This window comes from Neofelis nebulosa, chromosome 8, assembly GCF_028018385.1.
Source record: "Neofelis nebulosa isolate mNeoNeb1 chromosome 8, mNeoNeb1.pri, whole genome shotgun sequence".
Lineage (NCBI taxonomy): Eukaryota > Metazoa > Chordata > Mammalia > Carnivora > Felidae > Neofelis > Neofelis nebulosa.
Window position 1 is genome coordinate 85568074 of NC_080789.1, and position 12710 is coordinate 85580783.

The window sequence follows — 12710 nt, forward strand, 5'->3', positions numbered from 1 at the left end:
AAGATGGAATGGCTCTAGCATTTTCAATATCAGGATATGAATTATAGGGAAATCTGTATGACTTAGTTCTTTTTTGTTTTTTTCAAAAACTAAAGAAGAAAATGCATGTGTTTTAGCTGTCTTACAAGATAGTATAATGATTATATACACAAATGAGAATATGTGATAGGTGAATACTTACATATTCTATCTATGAAGTAAAGACTATATAAATTATACTGTACATTCTGTTCTTCTCTTTCATTTTTCTTTTCTTTTCCCCAGTTAATTTGTAGTCATTTATGTGTCCACTATGCTATGAACTTGGTTTTATTTTTTTCATCTTCACTTCCACAACTGTTACTTCAACTCAGGTTATCATTAAAATTATTACTGAGGCACCAAGGTGGCTCGGTCTGTTAAGCATCTGACTCTTGGTTTCAGCTCCGGTCATCATCTCAGGGTTTGCAAGTTCAGGCCCCATGTCAGGCTCAGCACGGAGCCTGCTTCTGATTCTCCCTCTCCCTTTGTCTCTGCCCCTCCCCTGCTTGCTCATGTGCATGCACGCTCTATCTCTCTCTCTCTCAAAATAAATAAACTTTAAAAAAATTATCGCTCCTAAATTTTAATAACCGCATAACTTCTACCTTGTCTTATCTTTATTCTAGTTTAAAACATCACATATATTGCTTTCAAAAATCCAGTGGCTTTCTCTTGCCTACATACTAAATTTAAACTTTGTCTTTATTTCAAGATCTTCTATAAGGTGAACTAGCCTACAAACCCAGCACTGGTTTACTCTTCACAGGGTGTGCACTCAATTAGTCACTGTCTTTTCTGGCATTCACTGTTCCACACCATCTTCTGTATTCCCTTGGCTCAACTACCTCATTCCTGCTCCTGTGCCTTTAAACTGTTCTCCCTTCCTAGAATGCCACCTCCTTTTTTATTCCTAGCTTAGCTATATCTCTTCTATGAAAACACATGAGATCATACTGACTCATTTCCTTTGCCTTCACAACTTTAAAAGTGGCATACAGTTATAGTACACTTACATGCTCATTGTTTTATGTTTACCAATCTTGATTTAGGGAAGAAACTATGCATAAGCATGCTTTGTATCCTCCACTGTACTTGGCACAGTCCAGAGTATATAGTAGGAAGTCAGCACATATATATTACCTTGTTAGTTTCTTTCTTGGTATAATTAATTGCTTAATAATTAGAACTGTTACTTACTGGTTAAGGATTCTTTGCCATGTGTTTTTCTGAGTATTTGATACTCACTATGTGATTTATCTCTCACATCAACCCGATAAGCTCAGTTTTATTTATCCTGAATTTGCAGATGAAGGAACTGTGGCTGGGTTTACTTGCCCAAGGTCACTAGTTCAGAACTGCTATTGGTGAGGTTTATCCTACTTTTAACTGTTCCAGTAGAAGTACACTAGAAGTAGAAAACCATGCGTCCTTGAAAGAGCTAAAGAAACAAAGAGTGTGTGTTTATGGAGCAAGTTGAAATAAAAGCGAGTTATTTGTGTGTGTGTGTGTGTGTGTGTGTGTGTACACTTATGGACACATGAGCCCCAAAAAGACACTAAGTAATCAATGGATAGATTCCACTGATTATGTGATTTTTTATTTTATATGATTTTTATTTTATATGAATTTTTTCTTAAAAAATCATTGAATTAGGTATAAGGATGAAGGAAGGGAAAGGGAATAGGAACACAATATTTTAAGTAATATAAAGAGTGGAAAACCTAATGATCTGTGTAGTTGGAGAATTTTAGAGCTTAAAACAAGAGTTTCAAGATAACAGTAAAGTTATTCTGCAAGGCAAAACAGTTATTCTGTTAGTCTGGTTAACTTCATGAAATGAGTGTTCTCTTTAAGCTTTAGCTTTTTGTGTTTAGGATCTCTCAATTTCTTTCTGATGTTTAGAACAACTTAACTGCTTTTCATAAAAGTATATTTATCATAATACATCTTGTATATAACTCTGGTTTTATCTGCAGTCTTTTAAAGAAAAATGTTAGCCAAGTTTTTGTTTAAAAATTTTATATACTTAATATATAGATAGCGGTGCCTGAATGGCTCAGTCGGTTAAACGTCTGACTCTTGGTTTCAGTTCAGGTCATGATCTCACAGTTTGTAAGTTCAAGCCCTACTTCAGGCTCTGCACCGACAGTGTGGAGCCTGCTTGGAATTCTCTCTCTCTCTCTCTCTCTCTCTCTCTCTCCCCCCCCCTTCCTTCTCCCTCTCTGCCCTTCCCCTGTTCATGCTCTCTTTCTCTATCAAAATAAATAAACTTAAAAAAAACCATATAGATAAACAATTATTGAGGTATCTACAATAAGGGAGTGGGCTGTATAGTTCACAGGATGCTTACTACTTCAGATGGCCTTCTGGTTGCCACTAGATTCTGTAACCCTTCCCTGTCAACAAGATCAACCAGTGGTTCTGTATTATTCTTGATTTTGCTTCAAGAACATGTAAGAAGTGAAATAAAATAATAATTGTGTCTTAATTCCCTTGTTTTAAAATTAGCCAGCACATACATTTTAATGCATGGACAGGTGAACTTAAATTTTTTGAAAGATAGAATTAAAATAAGTCACAGCAGCATTGTTTTTTTCTTTTTTGCCAGTTGCCCACCCTTACATAGTAGCCAACTATGAGGGACACTGTCAGCTTCTTTAAAACTACTGAAATTTCCTTTTAACTTGTGAATTAGGTCCAAATTAGGACCCAGAAGTATTAAAATTCCTGGTTTATTTTATCTGTGCAGACTTGAAGTGTGTTAGATCCCCTAAGACTTGAGGCCTTTTTATGCTTCTATAAGATGTAAGAAGCACGTATATTTCACACAAAATAAAAAGTATTGGAAATAGATAATTCCTACTTCCAAACCTTGGTTAAGTAGGAGAAAGCCAAATATGAGGAAGGGGATATGGGAGATTGAAAGAAATGAACAGCTACCTAATGTTAACCATACTCTGATTGACTAGTAGCTCCTGACATTTTATTTTCATTATAAATTACTTTAAATCTCTATATTATATGCAAGTACCAGTAAGGTAGATGATACCATACTGTTATTATAAAAATATTTAAATGGGTCCACCTATTTTAAAAATTTAGGGTTTTTACTTTTTCCACTCAGAAGCATTTCCTAGGACACTTTAATTAAGATAAACCTTAATTTCATATTTAAAAAGATAAAATAAATACATTTATTTGAATAATGAAAGAATGTCTATGATATTCTTTACTCCAAATGTATGTCACCTCCAACCTTTACATTCAATAAAGTGTTTCAGAGTATATTTATACTTGTATTTTCAATGGTAGCTCTTATACTTCTTTGCAAGTTGTGAGTTTGTCTGTAGAGATTAATATTTGAACATTGAGTCACCTTTTATGAGTGACTGGTTTATCTATTTAATTATCTAAATAACTCAAATAGTCAATATTTTTTCAAATTATGAAATAATTCTTTAATAATCAAATTAAAATCTTGAGTAATTATTTTGTTCACATTTGTTTATCGACAGATGTTAAAATGTCCCATGTCAATCTCTAGTAGTTATGAAACAATCTTATATTTAGTGTGTACAAACCAGTAATATGTATTGTTACCCTCTCGGCATAATACCCACTGGAATAATTTTTTTTTTTTAATTTTTTTTTTCAACGTTTTTTATTTATTTTTGGGACAGAGAGAGACAGAGCATGAACGGGGGAGGGGCAGAGAGAGAGGGAGACACAGAATCGGAAACAGGCTCCAGGCTCCGAGCCATCAGCCCAGAGCCTGACGCGGGGCTCAAACTCACGGACCACGAGATCGTGACCTGGCTGAAGTCGGACGCTTAACCGACTGCGCTACCCAGGCGCCCCTGGAATAATTTTTAAAGACAAGGATATAATATATAACACAGTATTAAATTTATAATATATAGCAATCCAGATAATTTTTTAAATATTTTTTAATTCAGTATATGTAATTTGATACATGTATTTTACTGGACAAAATTTAAATTTGCATAGTGGTATCTTGGGATATTGGTTGTTTTCTTAATAACTTCATGAAGAGTTTAGGGTGAGGAGAGAAAAAACTACTTTTTTTAATTATAGGATATAATGCAAAGGTTTTTAACACAAGTGTGGAAAGTGGATAAATTCTGATATTTTAAAAAAATGATAAACTCCCAGTCATTGTATTTGACGTCATATCCTTTTACTCTTTATGCAGTCTAAGACTTACTAATTAAGTCTTTTCTTTCTCACTGACTGAAATAAAGAATAATATAATTATTCCAATGCGCGTGTACACAAACACGCACACACACACACACACACACACACACACGGGAAGAAGGGACAATCATTATTGATAGTATAAATTTATTCCTCTGGTGTTTCTGTATCTGGAATGTATCTTGCATTAGTTGGCATAATAAAAACATAATTTTTTCAATAGTTTTAATGCTCTGTTTCATTTAGACCATAGTATCTGGAAACTGTGAACAATGTATGTGTGTTTTCATGTAAATATATGCCTGTCCTCAGGTTTCAAAGTTTTGTTTCTAGAGAGGACCCCCCCCCCCCAGCTTATCAAGGTCTCTGGCTTATGCTGAGCAGTTTTATCCCTTGAATTTTCTCTTGTGGAGAAAAATCAAGATAAACTATGTCACAGTACTTTCCCTTGAGAGCTTCTTTCTTTAGTACCAGTCTTTTTATTACAGAAGTTCTAACTTGCATACACACACACACACACACACACACTGTACACACATGCACATCTTTTCTATCCAGATCTTAAAATTTTCACACACTAAGTGGAGGTGAAAAGAGAATTAATCCAGACATTTGATGTGACTATTTGAATCTAAAACAGTCTCCTTGTTTTAAGATACTATATCATATGGCAATTATTATCAAAGTGAAATTTTCTTATTATTAATTTGATTTGTTGAAGAATATTTTACTGGTTATTTAATCAGAATGACTATGCAGTGGCTTAGTGGAAGAGGGCATGTTTCAGACAGTATTCCTTAAAACCCTAATCCTCAAGATAATTTCAGGTTTGTCTGTGTTTATATATCATGACATAAAGTGGATTTCTGGCAAGCATCCAGTTAATTTTATCAATGTAGGTAGACTGACCAGATAGTGTTCTTGAAATACTCTCCTTCCGTTCCCTCTCAATGGCTGTTTTTGTATTTCTATACAACTAATGATTAGAAAAAGAATTGTTACAGGTCCCCATTTCAACAAGTAAAACAAAACAAAACAAAACAAAACAGAACCAATAAGAATCGTAAGAAAATTACTTTGTATATGAAGCTGCATTCTTTTGTAACACACTGTGTACATTTTAAAATAGAGCAAAAAGAGGTCTTGACCAAATGTTATGATATACTTGTCTTCCCTACCATTGAGAAAAAGTAAATATGAATGACTGTTATTTGTTTGCAGTCCCTGGACATCCTAAAGCTGAAATCCTTTCTATGTAGTATCTGTCATTTCTCCCCAGAGAAGTAAGTCATGAACGTTGAGATGACAATTTCTTTCTTTAAATGTTCCAGGCGGTAAACAAGAATCCTCACAGGAAAACTACCACATCTGAATACAGGTACTTTCTGAGAGGTGCATTTATTTTATCACTGATAGTCATTTTTTTTTCTCTCTCTCTCTCTTTTTCTTTTTCTCTCCCCTGTTTCTTCTGTAGCAGTTATATGCTGCCCAGCTAGCTGCAATGCAGGTATCTCCAGGAGGAAAGCTCCCAGGCATTCCCCAAAGCAACCTCGGTGCTGCTGTATCTCCTACCAGCATTCACACAGACAAGAGCACAAACAGTCCACCACCCAAAAGCAAGGTACCCCTTTGCAGAAGCTACCTGTCTTGCAATTGACAGCCTTACTTTTCATTCAATGGCATTTATTGAATATTATGTGCCAGCAGTCGGGTTAACCACTGGGTCTTCAAGGAGCTAAGAGTCTGGTAGGATCAATAAGGATCAATAACATACATACATTGAGCCATGCATTTATTCAACAAACATGCATTGGTAGCCAGAGTTGGAAATGTGAGTGATGCACAGATTTATTAGATATGCTGTACTCCAGTGGCTTACAGTCGTATCAAATAAATACCCATACTCTATGAAACGAAGCCTTATAAATGAATCAAAGCCTTATAAAGAGTAACAGATAAAATGCATTGGGAGTTATTAGGACAAACACCCTGCTTTCAGTGAGATATCCTGGGAGGGGTTTTCCCCCCCAAAAAAGGGCAGCCGAAATAGACCTTAAAATAGGAGTACAGATAGGGCATACAGAAAATGTTTTATTTAAATATCAATAACTGCTATAATGTGGTGCAGTATGGATATAATTCTAGATATATCATCCATCCAATAAGATTTTCATGAAAGATATAAAGATAATAATAGTGTTAGAAGTAGGACTATTTAGAAATAATTTTCTTTTGGGAACTAAGGAAACATTTCTTGAGAGAACATGGAAAAAGGATTGACAGGAAGAGGATTCAAATAAGCTGTTCTTTGTCTTAGGAGAGAGAAGCAGAAAACTTTGAAGCTGAAATGTTTTGTGTTTGTAAGATCTTAAGGTCTTAGATGAGGATATGTGAATACATTATACTTTCTGTGAAGGAAGACAGAAGAGTGACCATAAGTATGTTTTTCCTGAGATTACTTAGGGAAGTAACAACACATATTTTCTATTAGAAAATGTTAAGTAGAAAACTGACCCAGTTAATTTACCCCCAAAATAACAACTTTTGCTGAATTAGCTAGAATATTGTTTGTGTTCTCCATTTCCCAAATGCCATATTGGAAATAACTAAAGAGCAAAAGAATAAACAGAGAAAAAAATTAAAAAGTATTGAAAGAGAAAGAAACTCTAAGAATTTATTTTTAATCCTATTCTAGTACCCTGACAGATACCTTTCACAGTTAGTGTATTAATTCAGAAGGTGAATTGAGAAGGAGAAGGGATCAGTTGGGAAAGTCTACTCCAGCCTCCTTCTTCCCCAAACTCTTAAGGACCTTTTCCGTATTATTAAGAGGTAAATACACTTGAAAGCACAACTTAACCTGGACAAGGAACCTAGACCATGATTCACCCATAATATGTACAAACATATAGTTCAAATTATTGTACACACTGCTGTGATATTGGGAAATGTACAAGTGCACCCTTTAAGAACTATTTCAGGGGCGCCTGGGTGGCTCAGTCCGTTGAGCATCCGACTTCGGCTCAGGTCACGATCTCGCGGTCCGTGAGTTCGAGCCCCGCGTCAGGCTCTGGGCTGATGGCTCAGAGCCTGGAGCCTGCTTCTGATTCTGTGTCTCCCTCTCTCTCTGCCCCTCCCCCATTCATGTTCTGTCTCTCTGTCTCAAAAATAAATAAATGTTAAAAAAAAAAAAAAGAACTATTTCAGCCGTGTAATGAACTTGGCATGTTCTGTGCCTAATGTACACCCAAGATCTGGACTGCTTTTCTTTATAATCGGAGAAGAGCATATTTTTTAAAATTTGATAATAATTATAACATTCGTTAACTAAAATTTAATTTTAAAGCAGTGATATTTTGAGGTCTTCATGGACCAGCAATTTTAATATATTGCATGTATGGGCTAATTTTGAGTAAAATTAATAGCTGTAGCAGCATAGTCACTGTCACACACAAATAATTCCATGAGATATTATTCTCTGTTTTTTCCCCTTGATTTATTAATGTGATTTCATACCATGTTTCATAATGATGCTTACATTATGACATTTCATATTATGATTTTAGACTAGATAGTTCACTTGTAAATAACTAGTGGGCTCTTTTTATTACCTCTAGAATAACTTTTTGTCATTATTATCTTCTCCCTAATTTACTTACTCAATCAGGAAGCTTTTGATATGAATCAGCCTCATCCATTTATGCATCTGTTCATTCATTCATTCATCCATCCGTTCAAATGTTTACTGAGCAGTTGTCACAGTGATACTTTTTTTAGGTAACCATGGCAAATGCAAAAGTGATTGAACGTTTGTTTTGCCAAGACTAGAACACTACTTTATGAGTTCTATGGTTCTAGACACTCATAGAATCCTATACAACCCTATATACCAGTTGCAAAGCAGACTTATTATCCATCTCAGTGATAATCCTCTGCCACTTTCTACAGTTTCATAAACCTCCATTTTTCAGTACAAGTGAAAAAGTGGATTGTGTTTCTATACCTATGATTATACATAATTTTAAAATATATTTTGTGGCTTATCTTTAAAACTCAGTGTAACTTTTTAAAAACTAGCCTGCTTGAATTTTTTATCAGGTAAAGTTTAAGAAAGTAGTAGATATTGTGTTTCTTCCCATTTGCAATTGTGTAAAAGACATTAAAAGTTTAACCAACCAGTAAAGTGCCTCTTTTTAGGTAATAACATGATTTAATAAAAATATGTCCTCTAGCACGCTGTCTACAACCACTCTTATTGTCAGAAAAGATGTCTTAAATGTGCTTGTGTTTTAGCTCAGCAGTAAAGTTTAGTGCATTAAAAATAGTCCGACCAATAAATATTACTGTTGTCATTTTAATGAAGAACATGGCCAAAAAGATACAACCAATAGTAAATAAAGAGGACCCATTTCAATACATGAATTTAGTTTCTTGCAGCATGAAACTGACATTTATACATGGCATTATAAACATTTTCACTTCACAAAGCTATTTTATTTATTAGAATAGCCATCATTTATTGTTCTGTTTATATTTTTAAACAATCAGTTCTTAGTGTCCTTTGGGCATTTTCTGTGTGTTTTATTGGTCTATTTTACTATACAATGGAATTATTTTATGAATGGACTTTATGTGTCTGTATACCTATCTGACATAAACCAAATTGATGGTTTATGTTGAAGATATATTTATTGTTTGGAACAATGAAATTGTCAGCCACATCCAAGTGATGATGTAAGGAAAATGATCTTATTGGCAGCTGTCAGAAATCAGCCATGTTCTCTGGGTTTTATTGCCTGCCCTTCTTCCTAGGTGTGCCTTTGCCTTTGACTCACAACTCTAGAGAAGGACACAAACAAAACTTATTTGCAATTTGCAAAAAATGGAAGGGGGGAATCAAAAGGAGGGGGCTCCAAAAGACTGTAAAATTGTACAGCATGAGTCCTCTGATGCATGCTGTTTTCAATCTGCTGTGTGCCAGTTGGAGGCTTGGGGAGTGTGTGTGCGCACGAGAAAGGATAATGCTGAGAAATGATAGAGTGGCTGTGACCTCCAAGCTCAGCCTGGAAATCCAAGACATTGATTTCACTTAGCATTCCTGCTGAGAAATCTGGCGGAGTTCAGTTGTAATAAAAGAACAAGATTCTGTTCTAATGGTAATGGCGTATGACAGACATATCACTTTGTCTGTCCTCAGCACCAGAGAGAGGAGAATTGGAGAAAGGTCACCTGACCTGCCTGTGGTGTTGTACGAGTGCTGTACTGAGCTTTGAGCTGCTGCCTAGGAACATAATTATTTATAATATTAAATGATAAAGAAACCTTTAGAGGGTTCACAATGAACCTCTAAAAAAACTGCAAACAGGAATCGCATTCTGTAAATATGAAAACACAAAAAGAAATCTGGTCTCTTCAAAATCTGCATTGGAGAATATGGGTAGTGTTGCTTGTTGAGTTATATGTCCTTGAACTTACTGCTTATGAACTGTTTTCATTAATACCTGACATATTGTCATTGGTTAATTTTTCTTTCTTTTTTTTTAATGCCTTGATGTTATTAGGCAAAAGCCAAGAAAACTATTTTGCCAATGGTTAGAAAATTAAGGTCATCGGCAGTTGTTTTTTTTTTTTAATTTCTCATGTGTTACATAAAATCCTTTTTAGTACATGTACACTTATCTCTTTAAAAATTGTCCCCACCGCTCTGGATTCTACTCCAGGACCATTCTTTTCATTAACCAACAAAAAGAAATATATTTAGCTCTTCAGAGATATTCTTGTGTCCTTGCTGTGTCTTCACAGCTAGCTTATTGCTAAATATTGGTAAATAACTGAATGAAAGTATGAAATCATGAACTTTTGTGTACAAGAGATCCCATTTCAAGGAAATTTTACAAATACTTCCACTTTTCATATTAAGGAAAATTATTTAGTTAAGTTGTTGTTTAGCCATATTGGTCCTTAAATCTCATAGACAGAATTGCTGCTCTGTTTAAATTCCTTAACAACTGTTTAAATTGATTTGTGTATAGTTTAGCATTTTGTCACAGGATGCATTAATGTATTAGTGACTTTCATTTTTACACCAACATATTTCCTTACTTAAATGACTTTCTGAATTACTTGTTGCAGTCTTTTAAAAACCTAGATAGCCTTTCCTGTGTGATAGTAACTGATCTCTTGATAACATTTGTTTTGTAAGAAAAAATGATTTCCCTTAAAAATAATAGACTCAATGTCAGCCTTAAAATAGTTATATTAGGTGGAAGAACATTTTTACTCAATTTCACACACCACTCACACAATTGTTGGTAATAAATAGACTTACAATTCCATGCTACCAAGAAATTCTCATATGTCATAGATGTGCTATCTGAATTTTACATGTTAAGTGATTTGCCATTGTAAAAGTAGCCACCTCTTGGGAAAATTACAAGAGCAACTTGCAAATACTATGAAATGTCTCTTGGCATTTGATGAAAACTTGTATATTGCCTGCAACAACCAAGAATAGTTAGTTTGAAAAGCTGGTGACAAGACAGAACTCCTGGGTGCTTTTCTTTTACCTTTGCTATGACCCTAGTCATACTCCTTGGTCACAGTTGTGTCTCTATCGATGACAGGAGCACGTAAATTGTCTGAATCAATTCTTTTTTGTTCTTTTCAAATACTTCTAGCAGTGATGTTCCCATTTGCTCAGCAGTAGCACCTGGGAGTTATGACAAGGGAAAGAAATATTTTCCAACAAGACAGAAACAGTCCTAGCCAGCTGATCAGACACAATCAGATTCTTTCAGCTGCAATATCCTTATAAATATTGCTTCAAATTCAGAAGCAAGAAGCGAAACTATATTGTTATCTGATCTTCTTTCTCAAGTGCAGTAATGAAGATCTTTTCTGATTTGGTGGCCAGGTGTTTGTGTTAGTGATGCCCGAATTGCCAATGACTCTTATTAGGGCATCTATTTTTTTTGCTGTAATGGTACCAATCACATAGTTCCATGCTATCAAATAAGCATTACATCAGTACACACTCATCTACAGGGTAGAATTTTGTAGCTAAATACCGTGAGTCACAAACCATGGTACACATACAAGATTAGCATTATGTTGGGAACATGAGAAATCCGAGGATAATCATGATTCATCTTAATTGAAAATTAGTTCGAACAGGAGATGTGGGAAATAAAGCTTTTTGCTAACTTTGAGATCGTGTTCTGTAATGCTATCTGGGGGAAAAGGCTGAATACCAAAGTCCGCACACAGTGTAACCACAATCAAGTTGAAACACCACTAACACTAACTGTAAAAGCATTATTTTTAATATTATGGGAAACACATTCTTTAAAGAGAAAGCAAATGAAATCAAAGAGATTTTGTAAGTTTCAAATGGACCAAGACCTTTACAGGAGTACTTCCATAATGAAAGGTTTGAAAAATACTGGTCAATATAACTGTTGACTTCATTTCATATTTTTTTACATTTTATCTGGCCACAAAAACTTTTGTGCAGTAGTAGTTGCTAGAGATGTAAATTCCAATATGTAAAAGTTCCTAGAATGCTAGTATTTGATGTATTCTTAGACCTTTTCAGGTCAAGATCACAAATAATCTTTATTGACTACCCTGGGCTGGAATTCATCTCTGAATGTGGTATCTCTGAATAATCCAGAGTGCTTCACTAGTATTAATAAGAGAGGAACTGCCATTCATCTATAAATGTAAGAACAGATAAAATCACAGATCCATTGTGAAACTGTTGAACGTGATACTTTTTACATATCTCATTTTCCCCAAAACTTCAGAACAGAAGGGGGTGTTAGCCTCAGCTAATTATAACCACATTTAAATTGCCCATTTTCTATTCTTATGCTTTAAACACTGTTTGGCATATCAATTAAATGCTAGAATTTCCCTAATACCTTGCTCTGTACACCTGCTTTGTGTTTTGTTGAATAGCTGTTGAACACCTCTCTCTCTCTGGTATTTCAATATCTGTGAAATAGCAATTTTGTGAGCCTTTAAGATGTGATATGGATGTGTCATACTCGAGAGGTGACTTCATTTGAGAAGAATCACCCCATAGAGTTAAACTGTAAATGTACCCAGTATCATTATCATCACTTCCTGGGTGGGACATATGTACAGTGAATATAACAGAGTCGCCCTGTCATTTTAAATAAAGTAGTTTTCTTTTTTGCAGTCCGTGTTGCTAAACTGAAATATGTTAAATGAAGTGTTATCAACAGAACCCCTGTGATGAGCCTCCCCCTTTCCTTTTCATCTGTATTCAGTTGACAGGAATCTCAAACAGCTAGGTACTTAAACAGAGCCTTTTCTGAGCACAGTGGTATTAAATATCCAAGTCGGTCATTTGGTGATATAGTCTTATGATTCAGGAAAAGAGGGGTTGGTCACAATTGTAACATAAAAAAACAGTACAAATTATAAAACAAAGAGACAGACAAGTC

General features: G+C 34.8%; 1 protein-coding gene across 23 annotated transcripts in view; it reads left to right on the forward strand.

The window, feature by feature from the left end:
* Positions 1–12710, forward strand: part of SOX5 (SRY-box transcription factor 5) — a 1021816-nt gene that overhangs the window by 941863 nt on the left and 67243 nt on the right. For 21 of the 23 annotated variants that reach the window (XM_058743357.1, XM_058743360.1, XM_058743362.1 and 18 more), the window contains one exon: positions 5714–5860. The exons of the other annotated variants lie outside the window; for them this stretch is intronic. In XM_058743357.1, the coding sequence (XP_058599340.1) occupies positions 5714–5860 (147 nt within the window). The remainder of the gene's footprint in view (positions 1–5713; positions 5861–12710) is intronic. 23 annotated transcript variants of the gene reach the window in all.